The 23,692-nt window shown below is 38.0% G+C and overlaps 1 protein-coding gene across 1 annotated transcript in view; it reads left to right on the forward strand.

The window, feature by feature from the left end:
- Positions 1-7,388: 7,388 nt before the first annotated feature.
- The window catches only part of LOC144525806 (polycystin-1-like protein 2), a 51,837-nt gene continuing 35,533 nt past the window's right edge, over positions 7,389-23,692 (forward strand). Inside the window, exons 1-13 of the mRNA XM_078262871.1 lie at positions 7,389-7,707; positions 11,404-11,562; positions 11,662-11,850; positions 14,712-14,822; positions 16,111-16,258; positions 18,494-18,723; positions 18,853-19,043; positions 20,920-21,136; positions 21,336-21,466; positions 21,620-21,770; positions 22,492-22,678; positions 22,826-22,955; positions 23,057-23,201. Coding sequence (XP_078118997.1) covers positions 7,389-7,707; positions 11,404-11,562; positions 11,662-11,850; positions 14,712-14,822; positions 16,111-16,258; positions 18,494-18,723; positions 18,853-19,043; positions 20,920-21,136; positions 21,336-21,466; positions 21,620-21,770; positions 22,492-22,678; positions 22,826-22,955; positions 23,057-23,201 — 2,308 coding nt within the window. The remainder of the gene's footprint in view (positions 7,708-11,403; positions 11,563-11,661; positions 11,851-14,711; positions 14,823-16,110; positions 16,259-18,493; positions 18,724-18,852; positions 19,044-20,919; positions 21,137-21,335; positions 21,467-21,619; positions 21,771-22,491; positions 22,679-22,825; positions 22,956-23,056; positions 23,202-23,692) is intronic.

Genomic DNA, 23,692 nt, shown 5'->3' on the forward strand with positions numbered 1-23,692 from the left:
GATAATTGGCCAAATGTACTTTTCCTGAATGTAATTAGAAGGTCACCTCGTGCAGTGCTTCTAGTGATCTGACTGCTGTTGTTACGTTGTGTTATGAAAGAGTTCAAAGGAGTAGGAGCAGTGTTATGCAGAATTTTGTACACCAGACAGATGTTTTTGTATTTAATTACATCTTCCCAGCTCAGCAGTTTACGGTTATTTAGGATAATACAGTGATGTGAGCTGTTCGGCTGCTGGTCCAAAACTTTGAGTGTTTTCTTGCAAAGAGTAGCTAGTGGCTTTAATGATGAGCTGTTAGTTTGTCCCCAGCTTGTCAGACAATATGTTAGATGTGACATAATCATGGCATCTGTAAATAATTTGGCAGTATTACAAGTTAGGGCATTACTAATATATTTCAAATTTGCTAGGCTAAACTTGACCCTATTGCACACTTTCTTAATATGCGCTGTAAAAGCAAGATTAGAGTCGATAATAATGCCCAGATACTTAAATTGTGACACAATCATAATGTTTTGCCCTGAGATGGTTATATTTGACACAATGTTACATTTTCTTTTTGTGAAAAAACATTCCTACAGTTTTATTTACATTAAGATGAAGGTAGGAACGATTTAGCCAATCGGTGATCTAAACCATGGCTGTGGTAAGTTTGGCAGCAGCCAGATGTTTTGTCTTGGCATGCACATATACTACGGTGTCGTCCGCATACATTAGTGTTTGGCCTTCAGGGCAAACAAACGGCAAATCATTAATATATAAACTAAACAAAAGCGGTCAAGTATCGATCCTTGTGGTAACCCTATGCATAAGCCAAGAGCTGATTAACGATAACCACTCACAGAAACATATTGTTCTCTACCAGTTAGATACGACGCAATCCATTTTGTTGCTAACGAGGAGACATTAAAATAAGACAGTTTGGCAATAAGGACCTGATGGCTAGCTAGCATGGTTAGCAAGGTGCATATGTAATTCAGGTTAACTGTAATATTAATTGGTTATTAATTTTGGCTAGCGAAAAACAAATTGTACTTACAAGGATAAATGAGCAGCTGTCTCTAGCTGTCTGTTTTTTAGTACAACCGGACGCTCACACACCCCATCCAGGGGGTCAACAGCCAAATTTGTTTACACATGAAAGTGTCCAGCAAAAAAAAAAGTCAAGTCACTCTTCCAATGTCCTTTTGGAAGCTTTAAACATGAAAAGTATGTAGTTACACAAGAAAATTAGACCAATATTAAAAAACCACTTACATTTCTATTATTTGTTACTGCACTTTGTGGTGTTTATTGGTTGAAAACTTCCTTGAAGCCAAAATAAAACCGCTTTCTTTTGAATATGATGATTTGTTTGAATAAGTTGTGAATATCAGTGACCTTAATGCCCCAGTGTGAGCTGTGAATATTTGAAATTGGCGATTTTATAATACTCTCACTGGGCATTGTTAAGTTGCTGTATCACGGTATGTCAAATATTTTCAAGAGATATGTGAGTTTTGTAACACATTTGAAGTTTTTTCAGTTTTATCCTGTTTGAATTTATTCACTAGTAAATATAGAAACATGGCTAATTTGTTTATCTTTAAAAAAAAAAATACAACATAGATAGCTATTAGCAGAAAATGTCACACTGTAATATAATTGTTTCTCCATGATTGCTAATTTTAAGAAGTAGTTATAGTCATTGCAAGGTTTTTGACAAGAAGGCGATAAGAAGCCTTAAGTGCCATTAACAAGTTTAAGACGGCAATTGCTCATGAGTAATGTATGTTAAAAAGGGGAAATGTTCCACTCAAATTAAGTAGTACTTGTAATAACTCCGACAACAACACATCTTGTCACGTATTTGCTCACCAAAGGTGCAATAGAGCACAGTGTAACACAAGGCATATGGATAAGAAGTTCTATTTGGATAAGAAGTTATATTTGTGTCTTTTTTAATTTGCATTACAGCTAGAGAGTGAAACGCCATACAGACAGACCTGATGTAAGGAAAATAAATGACAGATATTCAGATAGGGTGTATATTTCACATGCTTTAGATGTTATAATTAAAAAAGTTATTCGTTATTGAGAGATGTGATGAAAGGTCACAGTCACAACCAACCCATGAGCTGAACCTATGATAAGCACATTGAGTCTCACAGGGATGCCAACTTAGCCACTTGAATCACTTTTATTCAAAGACTGTTACTATTTCTGTAATTACATTTAGTTGAGAACTGCTTAAGATTTTGATTCCATCCTTATTTTATATTTGGTATTCTTTATATCATTTCTACCTCATTGCTACATATTGTACATGTAGTACTTATGTACTTTAAAAAGTTAAAACAAAAAATAAATGAAGAAAAGAAATAAAAGTTGGTCCCTTGAAACAAAGCAGTCTACCTCACAAAGACTGTCAGAACACGGACCCATATACCCTTCAAATCAAGACACCCCCGTGTAGGATGGTTTAACACGTTTAACTAGTTTTTTACACCCTTCAAATCAAGACACAGGCGGGGCTCCGCAGGGAAACTGAAACTGTTTCAAGGCATCCCCAGTGCATGGAAGTGACATTAGTTACATTACATAAGTTATCAATAAAAGATCTTATAGAATAGCCTACAATCTATGAAGAGATAGATCAGAGATTACAGTATTTTTGGTAAAAATCAAATAAGATGAACAGGATGACTAGATGGTTAAAAAACTGTTTGGTCTCAACTAAAGCTAGGACCCCCAAAACTTTGCACTGATGTTTTCAACTTCCCTTTATTACATTAATTATACTACAACCACAATTACTATGGTGCAGCCTATTTGTCAATCAGTGGCCTAGCTGTCAATCAAAATCAGTGGATCAGAACTATAAAAGAAATATGGCAAGTCTTAAAATAATAACTATTGTTCTTAAAATATAAACAAAAACTGCTTTTTTGGCTCCTACAGTAATGTTTCTCCCCATTTTCCCAGAGTCAGAAACGTTTGAGGACAGACCTTTTTTATGTATTTGGTCTAAAGTTACAACATTATTATTAGGCTATAATAGCGCAGATGGTTGAAAACTAATGCTAGGACTCCCAAAACTTTGCACTGATGTTTCCAACTTCCCCTTTATCACATTCATTATACTACAACCACATTACTTGGTGCGGCCGATTTCTCAATCAGTGCCCTAGATGTCAATCAATATCAGTGGATCAGAACTATAACCAAAATAGGTGGTCTTAAAATAATAAATATTGTTCTTAAAATATAAACAAAAACTGCTTTTTGGTTCCTACAGTACTGTTTTTTCCGGCCGCGCCCACCGCCGCCATATTAAGTGCAGTATAATACTACTCAGATTCAACCAGTTTGGCTATGTAAAACTGCAGTGTCTGTGGCAATGAGACTTCCTCTTTTTATTAGAACCGTTTTTAAAATAACGTACATCCATTTGACTTCTTTTTAAACTGCATGCATTAAAAGTTTAATTACTTTTGTAATTAAGTTGATGTTTAATAGATGTTGGTCTAATAAACATTAGTTTATAAAATAGCAACTATGCCAAATATGTAAATTGAAGGTTTGGCATGCAATATGTTCTCAGTTGCAGTATAATGCTAGAATGCATTTTGACCTGTGAAAATCATGCATTTACCGAATATTAGCATAATCCGTGTATCATTCGTTCTTTGCATATTCAATTAGGAATCCAAAAAAATTATTTCGGTTATTTCGGTATTGATTTATGAATAAAAACAAAACAAAACTAATAACAGCTTGTTTTTCTACTTTCAATTGTATGCTTTAATCAAAAATAGGAAATGATAAATGGGCCATGGATGGAATTTGATATTAGATTAACTTTTTTGTCATAGTTCCTTGTATACTTACATATATACACGAACAGCAACTTTCTGGTCACACAAATTGGACACATTATAAATAATCATTATAATTATCAAAATCAAATTTGGTTTGTGGCCCATTTTTTCATTTTCGTGAGCATAAAAATTAGGCATTATTTATTTATTAATTTATTTTTGTTTTGGATTTAGTGCCTAAAATGGGTTGATACCCACTGGTACTGAGTACCGGCACTTCAGATTTTTGTCTGTCCCTTACCTCTTACTGCATGGTGACCCATCCACCAACGGTTGTGTGTGGAACAGAAAAACATTTTGATGTGAGGTTTGTAAAAGTAGAGACCACGTGCTGACTGCTTGAGTAACACACGAGCACTCCCGCCAAACCATGCAAGTTTAACCCCTTCATTTCATCAGGTACATCTGCGGCGTGTTCCGCCTGCGCCACAGCCGCCAGAGCGATCTCCGCCACTCAAGACAATGCTTGTGACTCCACCAGACACAATGCAGTGTGTTTAGAAGCTTCTCTTTGCTCTTGGGTACAAACTGTGTGACTAGCTTGGCATTTCTGGCTCAGTACTAAAGTGGTTTGAGTCTTATTTAAAGAATAGGGACTACTTTGTGTCTATAGGGAATTATACATCTGAGCATACAAATATGACGTGTGGAGTTCCCCAAGGCTCCTTTCTGGGGCCTCTCCTGTTTAACATCTACATGCTTCCACTGGCTCAAATGTGACACACAAATGTATATAACCTTATCACCAGGGGACTATAGTCCAATACAACAACTAAGTGCATTGAACAAATTAACGACTGGATGTGCCAGAACTTTCTTAAATTAAATGAAGAAAAAACTGAGGTGGTTGTTTTTGGAGTAAAAGAGGAACGATTAAAAGTCAGCACTCAAACGACAATGTTAAAAACAGACAAAGCCAGAAATCTTGGTATAGTCATGGACTCAGACCTGAATTTTAACAGCCACATTAAGACAATTACAAAGTCAGGGTCAAATATCAAGGGTTAAAGGACTTATGTCTCAGCAGGATTTGGAAAAACTTGTCCATGCTTTTATCTTCAGTAGACTTGACTACTATAACGGTGTCTTTACAGGTCTCCCTAAAAAATCAATCAGACAGCTGCAGCTGATTCAGAACGCTGCTGCTCGAGTCCTCACTAAGACGAAGAAAGTGAATCACATCACTCCAGTTCTGAAATCTCTACACTGGCTTCCAGTGCCTCAAAGAATTGATTTCAAAATACTTTTGCTGGTTTATAAATCACTAAATGGTTTAGGGCCAAAATACATTTCTGATCTGCTACTACACTATGAACCACCCAGACCTCTCAGGTCTATTGGGACAGGTCTGCTTGTTGTCCCCAGAGTCAGAACTAAATAGGGGGAAGCAGCGTTTAGTTTTTATGCTCCATATATCTGGAACAAACTCCCAGAAAACTGCAGGTCTGCTGCAACTCTCAGTTCTTTTCAATTAAGGCTGAAGACCTATCTTTTTGATGTTGCCTTTCTTTAAATAACTGTTCATTTCCTATACTGAAGTTGCATTGTTGACACTGTATGACAATCTATATAAGCATATAAAGAGAAATTCCTATTTTATCTGCTTTTATATATTTAACTGTTTTAACTGCTCTTCAGTGTTTAATTTCTTATACTGCACTGTAACTTTTATTCTCGTATTTTATCTGTTTTAAATTTTTTAATCTGTTTTCATGTAAAGCACTTTGAATTGCCCTGTTGCTGAAATGTGCTATACAAATAAAGCTGCCTTGCCTTGCCTTGCCTCTTCCCCGCTAAAAATATGTGTATATGACAATCCTCCCCTTAACCTCCGCTCCTCTGACGCAAACCTCCTCTCCCTACCACTCAGGACCAAGCACCGTACCTGGGGACAGAGCTTTCACCATTGCAGCCCCCTCCCTTTGGAACTCCCTACCCATACACATCCGTGACTGTACTGACCTGGACACATTCAAAACACTAATTAAAACACACCTCTTCAGATTAGCTTTCCACATACAATAGTCTTACATTTCTCACCTGATAGTTACTGGTTTTATTGTTTTAATTGCTTTTAATATGCTTGTTTTATGTGTTGGTTTTTATTGTTTATCTGTTTTTAATGGGCTATATGTGCTGGTTTTACTGTAAAGTGTCTTTGAGTACCATTTAAAGTGCTATATCAATAATATGTATTATTATTATTATGTCTATTTTTAATGGGCCTTTGCACAGGCAGGAAGTGGAACGGGTAGAGCATCCGGTCAATTTTCAACATAAACACCCTTACAGACTCCCAATCATATATCACTACACTATTTGAAAACAAGTAATACACAGCCACAAATCAGTGAGCCATACTAAATGGAAGAAACCATTTAAAGCCTGGTAAGTCAGGCAGGCAAAACGCTCTGCTTCTAAATCACTCGCGGTATGGTATGACGCACTGCGAAAGATGGAACAAAACCAGCAGCCGGAATGCGGCACATCTGTGCCTGGTGGAGTCCTGGCATTACAGGTGAATTATTTAATATTATTTCTAACTATGAACCATTAAACTTCCCCAAAATATTGTTTAATTGAAGACAATTACTTTTTTGTATTTATATTGTTTTCTAAAATTGTATGGAACAGAAAAAATTGTATGGATCAGGAATCTGAACATTGGATAAAGTCAGGTTTAAAATGATTTTCATTGTGTCAAAGGTTTTGAGAGAGGACATTTTGGATATCTGTTTTTATGACTCCATATTTTAGAATTGTTTTTCCACCATGTTTTTAGGAATAGAATGTTCCATAAATCATGCAATGAATAATATATATAAACAAACCCTTCCGTGACAACCTTCATAATATAAATAGGAATTGAACTCGAAAGTTGGGTGTATGTAAGTGCTACTGAAGTGAAGATTTGGAGCTCAGAGTATGAGAAAACAAAAACAAAGACTGTATGGAAAAAACAAATTTTTGCCTGCAGAGTATGGCCTTGATATAAAGTAAATGGTGAGTTTTATTTCACAGAAGAGTGGCCGTGGTTTGTTTCTTGAATTAGGAGGCCTTTTTCTGTATTGACATCATTCAGCATCGGCAAAACTAAGTGTAGTGTAACAGCACTTAGAAATTTCAAACAACAAAACAAAAAAATGTTCAATTAGCCATTCTATCATATATCTATTAAATAAATCTATAAATCCTTTTCATTTAATTGTTTAAATTATTGTTAAACCCTCACCTCAAGTTACCTTGCCATCTGCTCTCTTACAGCAGGTTTCCTTTGTTTCAGCTCTGTCTGTGTACAGAGCTAATGCATTTCAGTGGTTATTGAGCGAGATGGCTCTTAGGTAAACAATGTTCCACTGAACCCAGAACAAAGTGTGTTAGAGAGGCTCATGTCAGACCCATTTAAAAGCAGGACGTGACCAGGGGTGTGTATGAAAACGTTAGACGAAAGGGGGAAACCACTGCACTGATAGCACCAAGAAGTTAAAAAGAATGACATTTTGGTTTTTGAAGTAAAAACTAAAAAGGATGGGCTGGACAATTGTGCACCTGCTGATCCTGATGACACTCAGCTGTCTGTCTTGCGCTGAAGATAAGACAAAGGTTCCCGTTTCCTGTCCAGACTTCCAGAAGGCCTTTGGAGGCTCCTGCTACGAGTTTGTGGATCTCCAGCATACTTTTTTCAGTGCGCAGGCTTGGTGTGAGCAGCGTGGTGGACACCTTGCATTTATCCCAGATGAAGAAACTCAATTTTTCCTTAAAAGATTCTTGGATCCCAAGAAGGATGTGTGGCTTGGAATTGCACCCTCTGCCTCTCCAAACCTGCAATATTCTCCAATTGTTGAAGGTAAGAAGGCCGTATCGTGGATTATAGGCAACTGCTGCGCTAAATTGCAAACTGTGAAAATCTTTTTTTGTTTGGAATTGTAAGCCCTCACACATTGATTCAATCCATCATATGCTACAAATTAGCACCCCATTGAAGAGAATGTATACATTGCTGATTAATATTGCTGATCAATAGCAATAGTCTTTAAAATTATAGCAATTTGGTGCAATTGTGTCCAATTTATTCTGAGTTTGGTCTGATGAGCTTTTTCACTCCTTCTTCAAACCTCACCACTAAATTTAACTACACTGCCGCCTTTGGATCCTTGTCTTTTATCTCAAGTCCCTTCCTCTCCGTTCCGCCAATATTGTTCTTTGTTCTCATACCTGCTACTACCCGCCTGGCCCTAATCCCTGTCCCTGATTGTCCCTGCTTTTCCCCACTCTTGATCACAGCATGATTTAATGAGATATGTCCAATCTGGGTAGTATATATGTGCAATACAAGGTGGAGGATGTGAAGTATACTGCTTACTTATATTGCACATATATTGTACCTTTTCCAGAGGTACTTTGTTGTACCTTTTGTTTAAGGTACATTTTTGATCCTCAAATGTATAATAGGTAAATTTGTCCCTTTAGAAGGTACAAACAAGTAAGGTACAATTTTGTTCCTCTGACTAAAGGTACAACAATTTACCTTTGAGGGTATAACCCCAGTGACAAGCTTTTGTTCCTTAAAGGTACTGTTTTGTACTTTTTTTTCTTTTCTGAGAGTGTAGGTTGTCTTTCTTCTGTGCGTGTGGGGGAAGGGAGAGGGGGTTTTGTGTGTGTGTTATTGAATGTTACCTGTTAGTTGCGACAATTGTATGTTTATTGTGTTTTGTGTGCAATGTGTTGCCATTTTTTGTTCTTTCGACTGCCCGAGACAAATTTATCCTATAGGAGACAATAAAGGCGTATCTTATATTATTTTGTTAGTCACTAGCCTCCGTACTGTTGCCATCACTCTCTCCCTGCCCTCCTGTTGTTCTGCAACAGTAGGGAACACAGTGCCAGTGCACAGTATACTGGACCTCTACAGGCCGTCTGCTGATACACCCATACAGTATTTCCCCACTCTGCCTACCCTAAAAAAGCAAACTGTCCAGATAAACTTAATTTCAAAATCCATGCGTTTAACCTGGGATAGAGAAACAAAGACTCCCAACCTAAAAATCAGAAGATAAAGGTGACCATATACAATGGCTGGTCAGACCATTGTTGAATCAAAGGGGTAACACAAAGCCAAACCCTCTCTATGGTGGCCCTGAAGTGCAAATCACAACAGCAAATCATAAAACATAACGGAAAATATGAAAACATTTCAACAAATCCTAAAATACAACGGCAAATAGAAAAACAAAACAGCAAATAGGAAAACATGACAGCAAATAGGAAAACACGATAGCAAATAGGAAAACATGACAGCAAATATGAAAACACGACAGCAAATAGGAAAACACTTCAACAAATCACAAAGCACAACGGCAAATAGGAAAACACGACAGCAAATAGAAAAAAAACGTGTTTTCCTATTTGCTGTCGTGTTTTTCTATTTGCTGTTGTGATTTGCTCTTCAGGGCCACTGTAACTCCCACCTAAACTACAAATTAAACAAAACAGGACAATTATTTTCCAATTAAATAATAAAAACAAAAGGGCCAACAAAGTAATATAGTCCAAAGAAATAAACTAAACCTCCAAACTAGAAATTATGATGATGTTTGTGCAATGTGCATTAGGTCAAAAGGTCGACAAACTCAATGAGGTGAAAATGAACTTTTAAGTGACCTATAGAAGGTGTGTGCAGAAGAAATACCAAAATTGAAATCAGTTGCGTGGCTGCAGGTGCGGCCATCACAGACGGTGTTTGTGGGATTAATCCAAAACAATCTGAAATGCCCATGATTATTGTAAAGAACATGTCACCTAATTCAACAATGTTGCTCATATCCATGTTTTCACAGTTTTTTTCCAACTGCTTACACACGTTTTCAAAACTATGTCTCCTTTTTTCAAAACTCTACACACAATTCCCAAAACTGCACAAACAAAATGCAAAATGCCTCACATCTCCTTCAAAATGAAACACTGCATTCAAAATACTATAAACACATCTCAAAATGAAACATTTGCACCAAATGGCAAACACTTTTTTCATAATAGTACATTTTTGGATATACCATGTACACACTGTTGTTCTGAATCTAAAGCTCTTTTGTCTTTCATAGGCCTATATCTACATTTACAATGTTCTAGAGTGAAAGTAATCTGCTGAGAGGGGTTGAAAAGTGCACTGCAAACAACAACGTTACAGTAAAACAGAAAATATTTATTGGACAAAACATCACGTTTGTAACAGTAGCACAGTGTTGTATACAGTAGCATGAAACAAGAAAACACAACTACAAACATATGTAAACCAAAGCTATTTTTAGACTAAAGAATATGTGTGTGTGTGTGTGTGTGTGTGTGTGTGTGTGTGTGTCGTTGCGGGGGGGTGGGGGGGGGGGAATTGTAAGTGGAAAGTGTCCTGTGATAACTTCTGTTATGATTTGACACTATTAAGGTTGAATTGAATTGATCACCACAGGTAAGTTCAGTGTACTTATGGGCACTTCAGCTCAAACTGTACATATATATATATATATATATATATCCATCCATCCATCTTCGTCCGCTTATCTGGTGTCGGGTCGTGGGGGGAGCAGCTCCAGCAGGGGACCCCAAACTTCCCTTTCCCGAGCCACATTAACCAGCTCCGACTGGCGGATCCCGAGGCATTCCCAGGCCAGGTTGGAGATATAATCCCTCCACCTAGTCCTGGGTCTTCCCCGAGGCCTCCTCCCAGCTGGACGTGCCTGGAACATCCTTACCAGATGCCTGAACCACCTCAACTGGCTCCTTTCGACGCGAAGGAGCAGCGGTTCTACCCCGAGCTCCTCATGGATGACTGAGCTTCTCACCCTATCTGTAAGGGAGATACCAGCCACTCTCCTGAGGAAACCCATTTCGGCCCCTTGTACCCTGGATCTCGTTCTTTCGGTCATGACCCAGCCTACCCAACCATAGGTGAGGGTAGGAACGAAAACTGACCGGTAGATCGATAGCTTTTCCTTCTGGCTCAGCTCTCTTTTCATCACAACGGTGCGATAAATTGAATGTAATACCGCCCCCGCTGCGTCGATTCTCCGACCAATCTCTCGCTCCATTGTCCCCTCACTTGCGAACAAGACCCCAAGGTATTTAAACTCCTTCACTTGGGGTAAGGACTCATTCCCTACCTGGAGTAGGCACTCCATCAGTTTCCTGCTGAGAACCATGGCCTCAGATTTAGAGGTGCTGATCCTCAACCTAGCCGCTTCACACTTGGCTGCGAACTGATCCAGTGAGTGCTGAAGGTCACAGGCCGATGATGCCATCAGGACCACATCATCTGCAAAGAGCAGCGATGAGATCCCCAGCCCACCGAACTGCAACCCCTCCCCACCCCGACTACACTTTGATATCCTGTCCATAATATATATATATATATATATATATATATATATATATATATATATATATATATATATATATATATATATATATATACATACATGTATACACATACATACATACATACATACATACATACACACACATGTTCAGCAATGGTTTGTTCCATTCTCAGGTGCTCTCTCTTGGCTGAATGGTTCACATATCACCTATTCAAACTGGGTGAGCAGCCCGCAGCTAGAAGCAGCCTGTGGACACATACTGAGAGACTCTGGCTTTCAATGGGAAGCCACAAGAGACTGCAACCAAAAACTGAACTTTATCTGCCAGTTTGGTATGTATTCTGCCTCAAACTTTGAAAAACAACAACATACTGAATCACTCTATGATGATGATTAATCACCACTTTGTATTGCTATTGTCTTCTTCCCAGACTCTGGGAGATCCATTGTGTGTGCAGGTCATAACACCACTCTGCAGTGTGGTTCTCATCAAGTCCTAATGATAGATGTCGGCTTCTACGGTCGTGAGAACATCCATTACTGTCGATCCACGCTCTCCCCACCATCAACATCCACAGAACATCAATGCGGCTGGGTGGATGTTGTTGCATCATTAACAGGTACATGGTCAAATAGTTTATTTGTTATATGCAATAAAAACACAATGATAATTGATGATAATTGATGTTTGATATGTTTGATTTGTTATACAATTACCTAATTCAGAGCTTTTAAAGGATCTGATCTCCAAAATAACCTAATTTTATCTGCTGAACTCAATAGGGGAACAAGTCAGAATAGGAAAACAAACAATCATGCCTCATTAAGAAGGTTCTGCATGGATGAAAATTCTGATGAAACCCAATCCACTTTTGAAGAACTGATTGCCAGATATCACAAAGCACACATTGTCTCACAGCAGACCATTGTTTGCCCATGAGGGCATTTATGGAAGGAAAAACACACAATAATAGCTTCAACGCTCAACTGCCTTTTAAGATAAATCAATTATGTCCATCCAAAGAGTAAACATTGACTCATGCATTTAGCTGATGGCAAAAGCAGACTATCTATTCATTCATTTTCCAAGCTTGTTCATCCTGTTATAGGGTCATGGGGCATTGCAACCTTTCCGAGCATGCATAGGAGGTAAGAGAAGTCAGAAGTCTATCACAGTGCTAGACCCACATAGAAAGTCACATTTTAAATTCACCTACCTTTCATGTCCTTGAACAATCAGGAAACCCTCACAGATGTTACAGGTTTGGAATGAAAGCCTCAGTCCAGATTGTCTATGACCACCTCTGAGAGGCCTCTTAGACAGAGCTTCTAATGCTGTTGTTTTACACTTGCTTTTTGGATTACTCTTCACAGAGTGCTCAGCCTCTCTAAAGTCCTATAGATAAAATGAGGAGATGAACACTCACTTAAAATATATCATAAGTGTTTCTTTCTTGTTACATCTTCTAACTGAATGTTTAGCCCTTTGACCATATGTGCATGAAATGCAAGGTAAGTAACAGTGACTTCACGCAGACACTCTGGCTTAGGAGCCCCTGGGCCCAGGAGGCCCATTTGGAAACCCAGCCCTGGGGTTTCCTAGTGACTCACTATCTGTGAGATGAGCGTGCATATGGGGGGTAGAAAACAAAGAAGTAAGTATAAAGAATGTCTGAGAGCTCATGAGAAGATCAACATGTGGAGTTGTTATGTATCTCCAACTGCACGAATACAACATTGTTCATTATCCCAAGAAGGAGACCTCCTGGTTAGCTCAGAGAGTATATACTTTTTTAGCTTAAGTGATCTGGTCCAATTGATTTTATGAAGGCTGTGGATAGTTTTGCACTGCAGGAACAAATGCTGTTGGACATCTCACACTGTTACTGTGTGTCTTTGGTAAATGAAGAGTGCATTTGTCAGGCTCTCTGATCAATACTTAGCTGTTTGACATATATTTGGAGGTGATGAGATGATAGAGGTGAGAGGTAGACTGATGGCTTTGGATGGAAAATGCATCACATTGTAATGCTTCTTTAAACTGATGTTCAGAGTCTCGTTCCAGTGAGGCTAATAAATACTACTTTTTAAAAGTTGAATTTAAGAAGATATGTAAAAATCGAGAAAACTCTCTTAGACCTTAGAGAGTTAAAGCCAAGTAGGCCTATCCGGTATATTCTGAGTAAGCAACTATACATGCTTATGTCATGAATATAATATTCATAACATAAACAGCCGCGGCCTTCTTGTGCAGCAGTCAAATAGCAAGAATTTAATGCTGGTTAAAAGAAAGTTATCGAAATGCAAGGATGTGTGTGACATAGTATTCACCTCCAAACAGTAATTTTACTGAAATAATAATTATCGGTATATACGGTAAGCTCCTGCTGTGCACACATTGTTTGTAAATGGGAAACACGTCTATGGTTCTGCTCTAAACTTGTGATAAAACTTAACTTTATCACAAGTTTACCAAGTACAAAAATCGGAAAATATTTATTCCAGAAAAGTACAAAAGTTAAATTGAACCTATCAAATAATGTACTGTGCATATCTGTATGAGGAAAAGTATGGCTCATACAATTTTCTTATTAACTGTTGTACCGATGTGATATATACAGTTAACACCAATTTCTGACACATCCGTAGAAATAAGATTGTTAAATTTTCTTCGCTGTTTTCTTTGTTTTTGCTCGCAGGTTTCTCTATAGAGCTCCCCCTACAGCTTCGGAATAAACATTTGGCAGCTCCGATGTTTACTTATGTCTGACTCCTCGCTCAGTCAGTCTGCCGTTTCCTCTTTCTCTGTTCCTCCGACAATGCTTTCCTAGCTTTCTGCTTATTTTTAGCCGGCTCAGCCATGACGATAGTGTGAAAAACTGCATCGCTACCTTGTTAGCCGGTTCCTGAATGGGCGTATGTGTGCAGTGCCGTGAAGCAATTTGTTAGATCGCGAGACCTGATATCACGTCATACTTCCTGATGCTGAGGCCGGCGGCTCGCTGGCCGAAAGTTGCAAGGGTGATTTTTCAGCTCACAGGCGCTAGGGGGAAGCGAGACGACCACCATTCAACCTGAAAAAAAGTCATATAACCATTCTAATGACTCCGAAGCTGTTCAGTTAAGGTAAATTAAGCTAAAAAAACTGCATAGTTCTCCTTTAAATACAGGCACATTTTATTACATTGGAGATTGTAGAGCAACTGAACATTAGCAGTCCAGGGGCAGTGTGGGTGTTGTTAAATGTAAAGTGCTTTGTTTTGTGCTCATGTTAGAAGCACCACACAAGTGCATTCTATTTATGATGATAATGTTAATGAGTTGTTATGTGTAGGATCATTAGTTGAGTTGTTGTGAGAGCATAAACCTTTCTTAATGGCCCACTAGTACTAAATATTAAGTGGTAAGTTGTTAAATGTCCCATAATGTCATTTTCATTGGTATTATAGTTAGCTGATTATGTTCTTTGTGTGTTTCCCAGCTTACTGCCACGGCCGTCAGGTCTGCCAGATTGCTGAAGTTGTGGACTCCGTTGATGACCCCTGTCCTCAGCTGGGGAGCTACCTGTCTGTGGACTACCACTGCAAAGATGGTAAGTCACAGTCATTCTAAGTAATCATAAATGTTCCAAGTAAAGGGGAAATCAGGGGCGACCTCTAGCTCACCTAGTAAGAGCATGCGCCCTCTGTAGGCTATTTGCCTTTGCTGCGTGTCATCCCCCATCTCTCTCCCACCTTTCTTGTCTGTCCACTGTCAGTCTGAAATAAAGGGACAAAAGCACCCAAAAAATAATCTTAAAAAAAAGGGGAAATCACACATTCTACATCCAGAAGGCTGTAGCGGCAGGTCTAATTGTTTCTCATCCCACCCTTCATTCACTTTGGATTCAAGTCAAGTGGATCATTATTTTATCAATAAAATATTTTTTTCATCAATACTGTGTGACAAATAATTGATTTATTTAGTAAGTAGCCCTGTAATAGGCAGGATAATGTAGAGCGAGCAGGTCAATATTGTGAATTGAACCCCTTCAGGTGGCTTGGTGCAGCTACCCTGGGTTCTAATTTGCAATAATGACCCGCTAGCTCTACATTATCCCTTACGTATTATTATACACTAGTATTATTGTAGACATACCGTATATAGTGTATAACACACATTTTGCTACTGTTTATCTACTGTTTGAGACACATTTCTACAATTCCAATCCTAAATGACGCAAACACAAAGATTAAACAAATATATACTTTTACTAAATTATTTTGAAAAAACGTTGACAGGAGAGACAAATGCAAAGTCCCATTTTTTTTATTTTGGTTTCTAATGATCACAAAAACAATGTAATCGATAAAATTGATTTTTGTTTTTGCACATTCCATTTTGTCTTGTGTTCAGAATGGGATTTCAAAAAGTTCAACAGGAAAAGTACTAAGTGGAATTTCACAGTTCAAGGTGTTTTCAATGTTGATTTGGTAAACTTCCACTGTTTTTTAAGTTAAAAAAATGCAACATCTTTCCAAAAGTCGATAGGTAATCGTGTAATTGAGCAGTCCTACTGCCCATTAACATGCTTTTGAAGATATTGTTATCCAGTTTTAGTTCTCCAAACATTAATACATGTGCATATTTAGATCAGGTAAATCATGCCCCCAAACCCCCCTAGTAAGCTAAGTTTTTGAACCTCTGTATTTTCTAAAACCCAGCGTACGGCCATGCAAAGAGAATGGTGATTTTACATTTTCTTTTATTAAATCTGTTTATTTCATCATATATTACTGTGCCTCTCTGCTGTTTGCTGAGATGATGAGAATCTGTGCTTGTCTGTTTTGTTGGAAGCCCAGTTCATTAGAGACACTTTGCTTTACATTATCTCCCCCCAGGGCTCACACTGTCAGTGAGCACAGTGGCTGCTGTTTTTGAAATCATCACCATTAGCGTGAAGTGGCTCTTCCATTTGCCACAGGGAAACCTTAGCTGCATGCTGAGTACCGGAGATGGCCATGTTATTTATCTGCATAGTCCAGAGGGGTGAGTAATAATTTTTACAGACTCAACTAAGACTGACTAAGTGGGTTTGAAATAAATTCTACTACTCAGCCTGTGAAAACAGTTGTATAATGCATTCTGTGGCTCTGGAGCAGCATTGCCAAATTTGAGAGAATAACCCTGATGATGTGATGATTTGGCTTGAGACTTCAAATTTATAACAGGTGGAATGTGTTACAAATTGTAGAGGTTGAAAAACATACAGTAGCCATTAACAGTCAAGGAAGGCCTAACAAAAGATACTGAGTTGCATTGTGAGAAATGTAGCGTCCAAAGACTTTGGAGCTCCCAATGCGGGACTAAAAGTTAAGATATAAACCTTGTTAGGATTTTTTTTTTTTTTATCTGACTCCCAAAAGTCCCCCAACTTTATGGTGTATGGAGCAATAATACATTGTTGGGGTACCACTAGTCTCACACTGCCAGACACTCCTCCACAGCGCTGCGAAGGAAGGTCTGGCGAGTCCACACAGCATTCCACGACGTGAGAAAAACGTGCTCTGGTTTATTGGCAATTCTTTAAACCAATCACAATCATCTTGGGCGGCGCTATGCGCCAGACGGAGCAACGGTGTCTCTGCAAAATAGCCTCGGGAAGGTACTTGTATTGTCGGAACGTGTACGTTCAAAAGTTGTTTTAGTCATGCAACAGAAAACTCAGATTGGACAGATGGTCTAGCTAGCTGTCTGGATTTACCCTGCAGAGATCTGAGGAGCAGTTAACCATAGTCCTCATAAATCCACCGGAGTTTAAAATGCCAACACAAAGAAAGCCCAAGGTAACAGACATCCGGCCGAAAAGAGGGACATCTGGCGGAATCTTCTGGCAGCACCGGAGCAATCCCGGAGGTGGAACGTCGTCAATATAGACTAGGGTACCCCTTAAATCGCACACGATCTCGGCCCCTCATAAGGGGACACCAAAAATCACAGGGCTGCCATGAGATTGTTAATATTAGATTTGCAAATATAAACTAAAATCATAATAACACACTTACTGGATAATTGATATAAAAAAAAAGTCTGTATATAAAACATTTTTTAAAAGAAACATTTTTATTAGGGCTGTCAATTGATTAAAAAATGTAATCTAATTAATTACATACTCTGTGATTAATTAATCGAAATTAATCGCATACTTAATTAACGGTGCCTGAACTGATACTTTTTAATAAAGTAAAAAAAGAAAAGAAAAAAAAAAGGGTACTAAACAACAGTTGGTGACATTAAAGAATGGCTTGTTTATTGCTAAGGCCATATGGTCAAAATTAAATGATTTAATAATAATGTATAACAATAACAATTTTAAAACTTAATTCACTAGTAAATTGCTGTTGAACGACAAAAACAACCACCAGATGGGAAATGGACATTTACAATAACTTCAAATGCACCATAAGCTGTAGTTTACCAGTTTCATTGAACGGACCGTCTGTGTTGTTTCTCTGACGGCAGCTGCAGATTGTTACATACCGGTGTTGAATCATCTACAGTAAAACACAGTCAAACTTTACACCGTTTAGCGTTAGCTGTCAGCATTTTAACCGTGTTTAATCCAGCTACTAGCTAGCGGTAGGCTAACGTTAGCTGCTGTCGAGTATAGTGTTAACTAGCGTAACATGCAGCGGTGTTTGTGTTACCTGTATCGTCTTCAGAGCATCAGAGAGAAGTGCAGACATATCAGTGGCACGAGATTTCGGTAGCCAAGGTTGGCAGGAAGAAGATTTTTACAAGTAAATGTTCCAATTAATGATCCAGGCAGCACATTCTCGTCTCCCCCCTTCATTTTACAGTCCAATGGTGGCTAGAACGGTTCCGGGTCAAACGTCAATATGGAATGGATTAATCTGCGTTATTTTTTTTAACACGTTATTTTTTCTCAGATTAATTAATCGAAATTAACGCGTTATTTTGATAGCCCTAATTTTTATCATGAAATTTAACAGATAAAGTTCTATTAAATGATATCAATAAGTGAGAAACAGCATATTATCTTAAAGATGCCCATATCGCCAACCCATACTGCCATGAAATTAGACCAAAGTCTTTAATTATTCATGTGAGTACTGTATATCCCCACTTCTTACGGTAAGAAAATGACTGATTAGACTGATTTGTTTGTGACCTATATAACCTGAATTCCTGTTTTCTCTCCAGGAAGCAATAGGAACATACTGTGATCACTGCTAACTGTTTCTCTGTGTGTTTTTTTCTCAGGCTGGAGAGAAGTGAGGTACACAAATATACTTATCCAAGCACATTTGTTGTGGCAGTTGAATGCACCAGCAGGGACATATACATTAGAGCTCAAAACATAATAACCATTGAAGAGCCCATAACAGTGTTTGGTGCCATCAAGTGCTATGCTGGGAAACAGTCTTTTCATGCAACCAACTGCAAAGCCCTTTACAGGGAGCCATTTCAGATTCAAATGGAGGTAAAAGCAGGTTGGTGCCATCATGACCATAATATACCATGATTTGTGTCCAGGTTTTGGTGTTGTATTTATTTATTTATTCTTCTTTTTTTTTCATCTTTTAAACATATTTCTTTTTTTCTCTCTTTTCTTTCTGCAGGTACAAATGTGACCTACCGTATCCAGAGTGATGACACGTTGTTGTCAAACATATCTGTGTTCAGAGGAAATGTTCCCCAGAATATCACAGTGGCTCCAGAAATGATGAAGCAGCTAAAGCCTGGCTGCCACCAGCTGACCCTTTATGCATCTAACACGGTCACGTTCCCTGAAATGTCCGCAGACCTGCAGGTAAATTAACATCAATCAAGTCAACATATCACAATACCAACGCAATAACAAGTAACATGATGCATCATCCCTTAATTTTTTTGTTTTGGTTGTGACATTTTGATTGATTGATTGAGTTGATTGAAGGCCTCTCTAAATTTGAAATTAAATTCAACCTTTAATTATAGCACCCCATCCCCTAATTAGTGGCATATCTGTAATCAACAGTGGAAGCATCACTCCTCTAAATTTCATCCAAAATCAGCAACCTGTCACATCACCTCTGTTAAAAGAAATTTGATTGCCATTAGGCTTATCAGTCTTATACGTTAAACGCTGGAGCATGGTGTGAATAATCAATCAAAGTTGGTCTTCAGACATGTGTAATGCTGCCCGCGTGCAATGTGAAACAGATTGAATGAGGGGCAAACACCACCCATTTTAATTGTCTTGACTGCCAGGGCTTTTGCTCATGGCAGTGTTGCTATAAAAGGCATCTAAAGTTTTACAGCGTAGTCACAGTTTTAATAGTGATTGGCATTCTTTTTTACCACAAATATTCCTTTTCAGACCTATAGTATCTCAGAAAAAATGAAACCGCCATGATGAGACATTTTCTTTACATGAATACTGAAGATACTACAAAATCAAATGAACATTATATGAACCCCGTAAAGTTACATACTGGAGGGATTGTTATTGTTATTACTCATGAATATATTCTTTATTAATAGGTTACCATTTCATAGTTTATTTTGCATAGACACAAATGTATCTGGGGTTGCCAGGTTGTGAGTCCTCAACCTTCACTACACTGTGATAAAAGATGAAAACTCTAGAGCATCCAATAACCATTTAATAATGACATACTAACGTTTGTAACTGAAGACCTTGATGGTTTATTATAATGTGAGCAACACGTTAGCAGAGCAGCAGCTACAGTGATCCATGCATGTCTAAGATGCATTCAGGCGCAGTATTACAGTTTTCTTCCATTGTTTACACACCTTTTCTGAAAGCATACCTCACATTCTAAGAACTCGCACACAAATCCAGAAACACACAAAAGGCAAAACACCACAAATGTCCTGCAAAATTAAACTCTGCCTTCATAACAATGTGATGTCATTTCAAAATGTAATTTTGTGTTCAAATTACACACACACCATCATATGAATAGACATTTCCAAAGAACAATTGTTCACTAATGTGCTCAGTGTAAAACACTGTTATAAATGGCACATGGCGAATCCAGCCCTAAAAAGCTTCCACAGCTTGCAGAAGATGTATACTGTACATGTACAGTATGGGGATTGCGGTCTTTACTGTGAACCTGCTCAAGTTTGGTTGTACTCTCTGACCAGCCTCTCTCATTGTTTGACCAAAGTGGCCCGAATCTCAGAGATTATGACTCATATTGCTCTTCCTATTTCTCGTCCTCCTTCCTCTTTCTGTACCCACACTTCTCTTGCCTCTCTCTCCTTTCTTGGCTAAAACAGAGTAGCTCACCTGTTATTGCTAAAGCTGTAATTGCTAATTGAATAATTTCATGTGAGGAGTCAAAGTGGATAGTAGGAAATTATTTAATACCAAGTGTAGCATTTTGTGTATTGCATGTGAACACAAGATATTTTAGTTAAGAAGATCATGCCAAATGTGGAGAAGTGTGTGTGTAGTATAAAATTGGTTAAGGGGGTTAGTACATGAGTTTAAGTTTCTGGTCATTGTGTCTCAGGTATAAGTATTAGTGTGTAAACTAAAAAAGAAAAACTGTAAGTTAATATTAGATAATTGTTCACCTGCTTTTTAGCAGCACTCAGAGCCAATGGTAAGTGACGAATAGGAAGTTGATGGGAATGTCATGTTTCTCTGTTTTGTAACTCTTCATATACTGCAGATGTGTGTGTTGGAGAAAGTAGCCAGGCTTCAGGCCTCTGTGTTGACAGAGAGAGACGATTGTCTAGACTCTCCAGATATTACACTTGGTGTTACCCTTGAACGGGGAGCGCCTGTGCTGCTTCTCTTTTCTCTGACTGGAGACAACAGCTCATACTCTGAGACCAGAGAAATGAATACAAGCAAGGACATTTTTCATATCGGACACCAAGTTCAAGGTATGGAAGACATATCAAAAATGAGGACCACATGTGAAGCAAAATGCTACTGTGATTTAATGACTTGTGAAACACTTAACCATCAACAATCTGAATAAAAGATCATTTAATCCCCTCATGTTTCAGCAGTTTATATGTGCAGATTTTATTGAAATTATCGGAATATTCTTTGTTTTCACGAGTGAATGTTTTCCTACAGGATCTGTGCAAGTGAAACTCAGAGCATGGAACGCATTCTCTTCTTTGGAAGTAGATGTGGATACGTTTGATATCTGTGGCAAGGATTCTGCCGTTAAACTAAATGGACAAAATGACCATTTGTTTAGACAGGTAAAATGTTTTTCTCTTTTACCTTCAACAGTTTTATATTTAAGGTGAAGAATACTTACCTCCTGGAGCTCTCCTAATTCTGTTCATAATGTGTATGCTTTTCTTATGTATACTGCATTATTTATAAGTCCTTTTGTTAATTTTCTTTTTCAGAGAAAGAAACATCTTAGAGTTGCCAGGTCTGCAATGACAGCCATTGCAGCACCTTCATATAAAATACTTGCCAAAAATCAAACTATCACTCTTTCAATAAGTGAAGCATCCCATCTAACTGACACCAACAAACGATACGAGTGGACATGCAGTAAGAATTATGCTTTTTCTACTCTTTTTTTAATTGAAAGATTAAGTATTAAATATCTTTGTTAGTTACATATTTATTTGCTAGAAGTTTCATAAAGTAAAATTTTGTCTTAGGCCAGAACATTACATGTAAAGGAGTTGCTAAACCCCACTACCCTAAGTTAGTGTTGCTACGGCTGTCAAGCTCTCCATTCTGACAAGACATATGTTAACGGTGGCAGATTTAAATTCTTAGTCATATTTTAAGGGCAGACACTACAGGTGAATGAGGAACATTTTTTAGATATCACCATGAAACTTCCCCCAGGTTGATTACTTACATTAAGATAGTTATTTTTTTATATTAGTTATATTTTTTAAGTTTTCTGAAATTAAGGCATTGTCTAATTAAATATCCGCTACTTTGAATGCATTTACAAAACAGAAATGTGAACATTGTATGAAGCCAGGTTCAAAACTCTTGTTTCATTCAGTTTACATATTAGAGTCAGGGTTTAACAGAGAGAATATAGGATATCTGTTTTTATTACTCCATACATTTGAAGTTTGCCTGTGGTGTCTAGCTTTAAAAGCTTCCCAGTTCTATACGGCCTCTGTTGATTTTGCCAGCTTAAATGAAAGCTGTAGTTTGCAGAAGTAGTTACAGAAGTAATTATTCTTAAATGTTTTGTATCAGCATGTCAATTGTCATTGCAGCAAAATCAGTCCTTGTTGATTCACAGATCCCTGTGGATGTCAAGGACCTTTTGAGGGACTGACGTACACTATTAAAGGAACCTGTCTACCCGATCCACTTCAATTTAATAAGTATTATTTTAATGTGATACAAAAAAACAATGATAAAGTGGAAAAAACCACATCCATATGCATCACCTTTACCCCTAAGATGTATGCGCCAACTTGGCTCAGGTAATTGAAACTGATCATACTCTAGCATAAATTATCTTACCAAGCAGAGACGTAAAATCAAATTGTTTTACACCTATATGGTTTCACAAGACAGCATTCGTTTTTACATGTGTTAACCAAATTATCTATGTATTTGTTGTACCATAGTCTCAATTGTACTATAGGCTGTAACCCGATAAAGAAAGACACAGATGCAAAAATTCAAATGGATTGTCAAGGACAAGCACAGTGTCCAGAAATTGTGTGGAACATTGAGGACCCAAGTAACGACTGGCCAGTAAGTCTGATAAATGAATTCTAAATTGTTTGGGACTAAAAGATCAGATACTGTTAAATATTACTGTTAAAGTTAATGATTACATGTTAAATCATTTACAGTCCGAGACAGAAGACTGTTACAAAGACAAAAAGACAAGGCCACTTGTAAAGAAACAGAATGGTGGGACTGTATACACTGTGGCATATAACACTCTTGAATCTGCCAAATCGAATGGTCGTAATGTCACCGTGGTGATAACTTTTGGTACGTTAATGTCTGGTCAGTAACATATAAAAGCTGATATGTGAATTATCTTGCCATTTCTGGTTCAGACCAATTATACATTTATGTTACAGACGTAGTAGTTTTCTCATGAATATCCTTGGTTAACTTAGTCAACATTTAGTTCATGCAAGAAAATTAACTCACACCATGTCAGAACCACCAGTACTATTGTATTTTGCTGATTTAAATCCAGTTCTGTGTCATAGCACTGTGTATAAACGAATAGTGTTTGGCTTCCCTCTGGGGTGCCAGTGCACGGAGCTCCCTGCAGAACCGAGCAGTAGAGGGCTGCGAAGATCCGCCAGATGATGAGAAATGCCGCACGGAGGTCTGTCGAAATCCGTCGGATCTCGACAGACCTTACACTGCCTACACAATGATGACACGGAGCTGGATAAAAATTGGCAAAGTATCCCCAAAAGGATTTAAATGCTGTTGATCTTCTGTTTTTTTTTCAATTATTTATTCAA

Source organism: Sander vitreus, chromosome 11 (assembly GCF_031162955.1).
Source record: "Sander vitreus isolate 19-12246 chromosome 11, sanVit1, whole genome shotgun sequence".
Classification (NCBI taxonomy): Eukaryota; Metazoa; Chordata; class Actinopteri; order Perciformes; family Percidae; genus Sander; species Sander vitreus.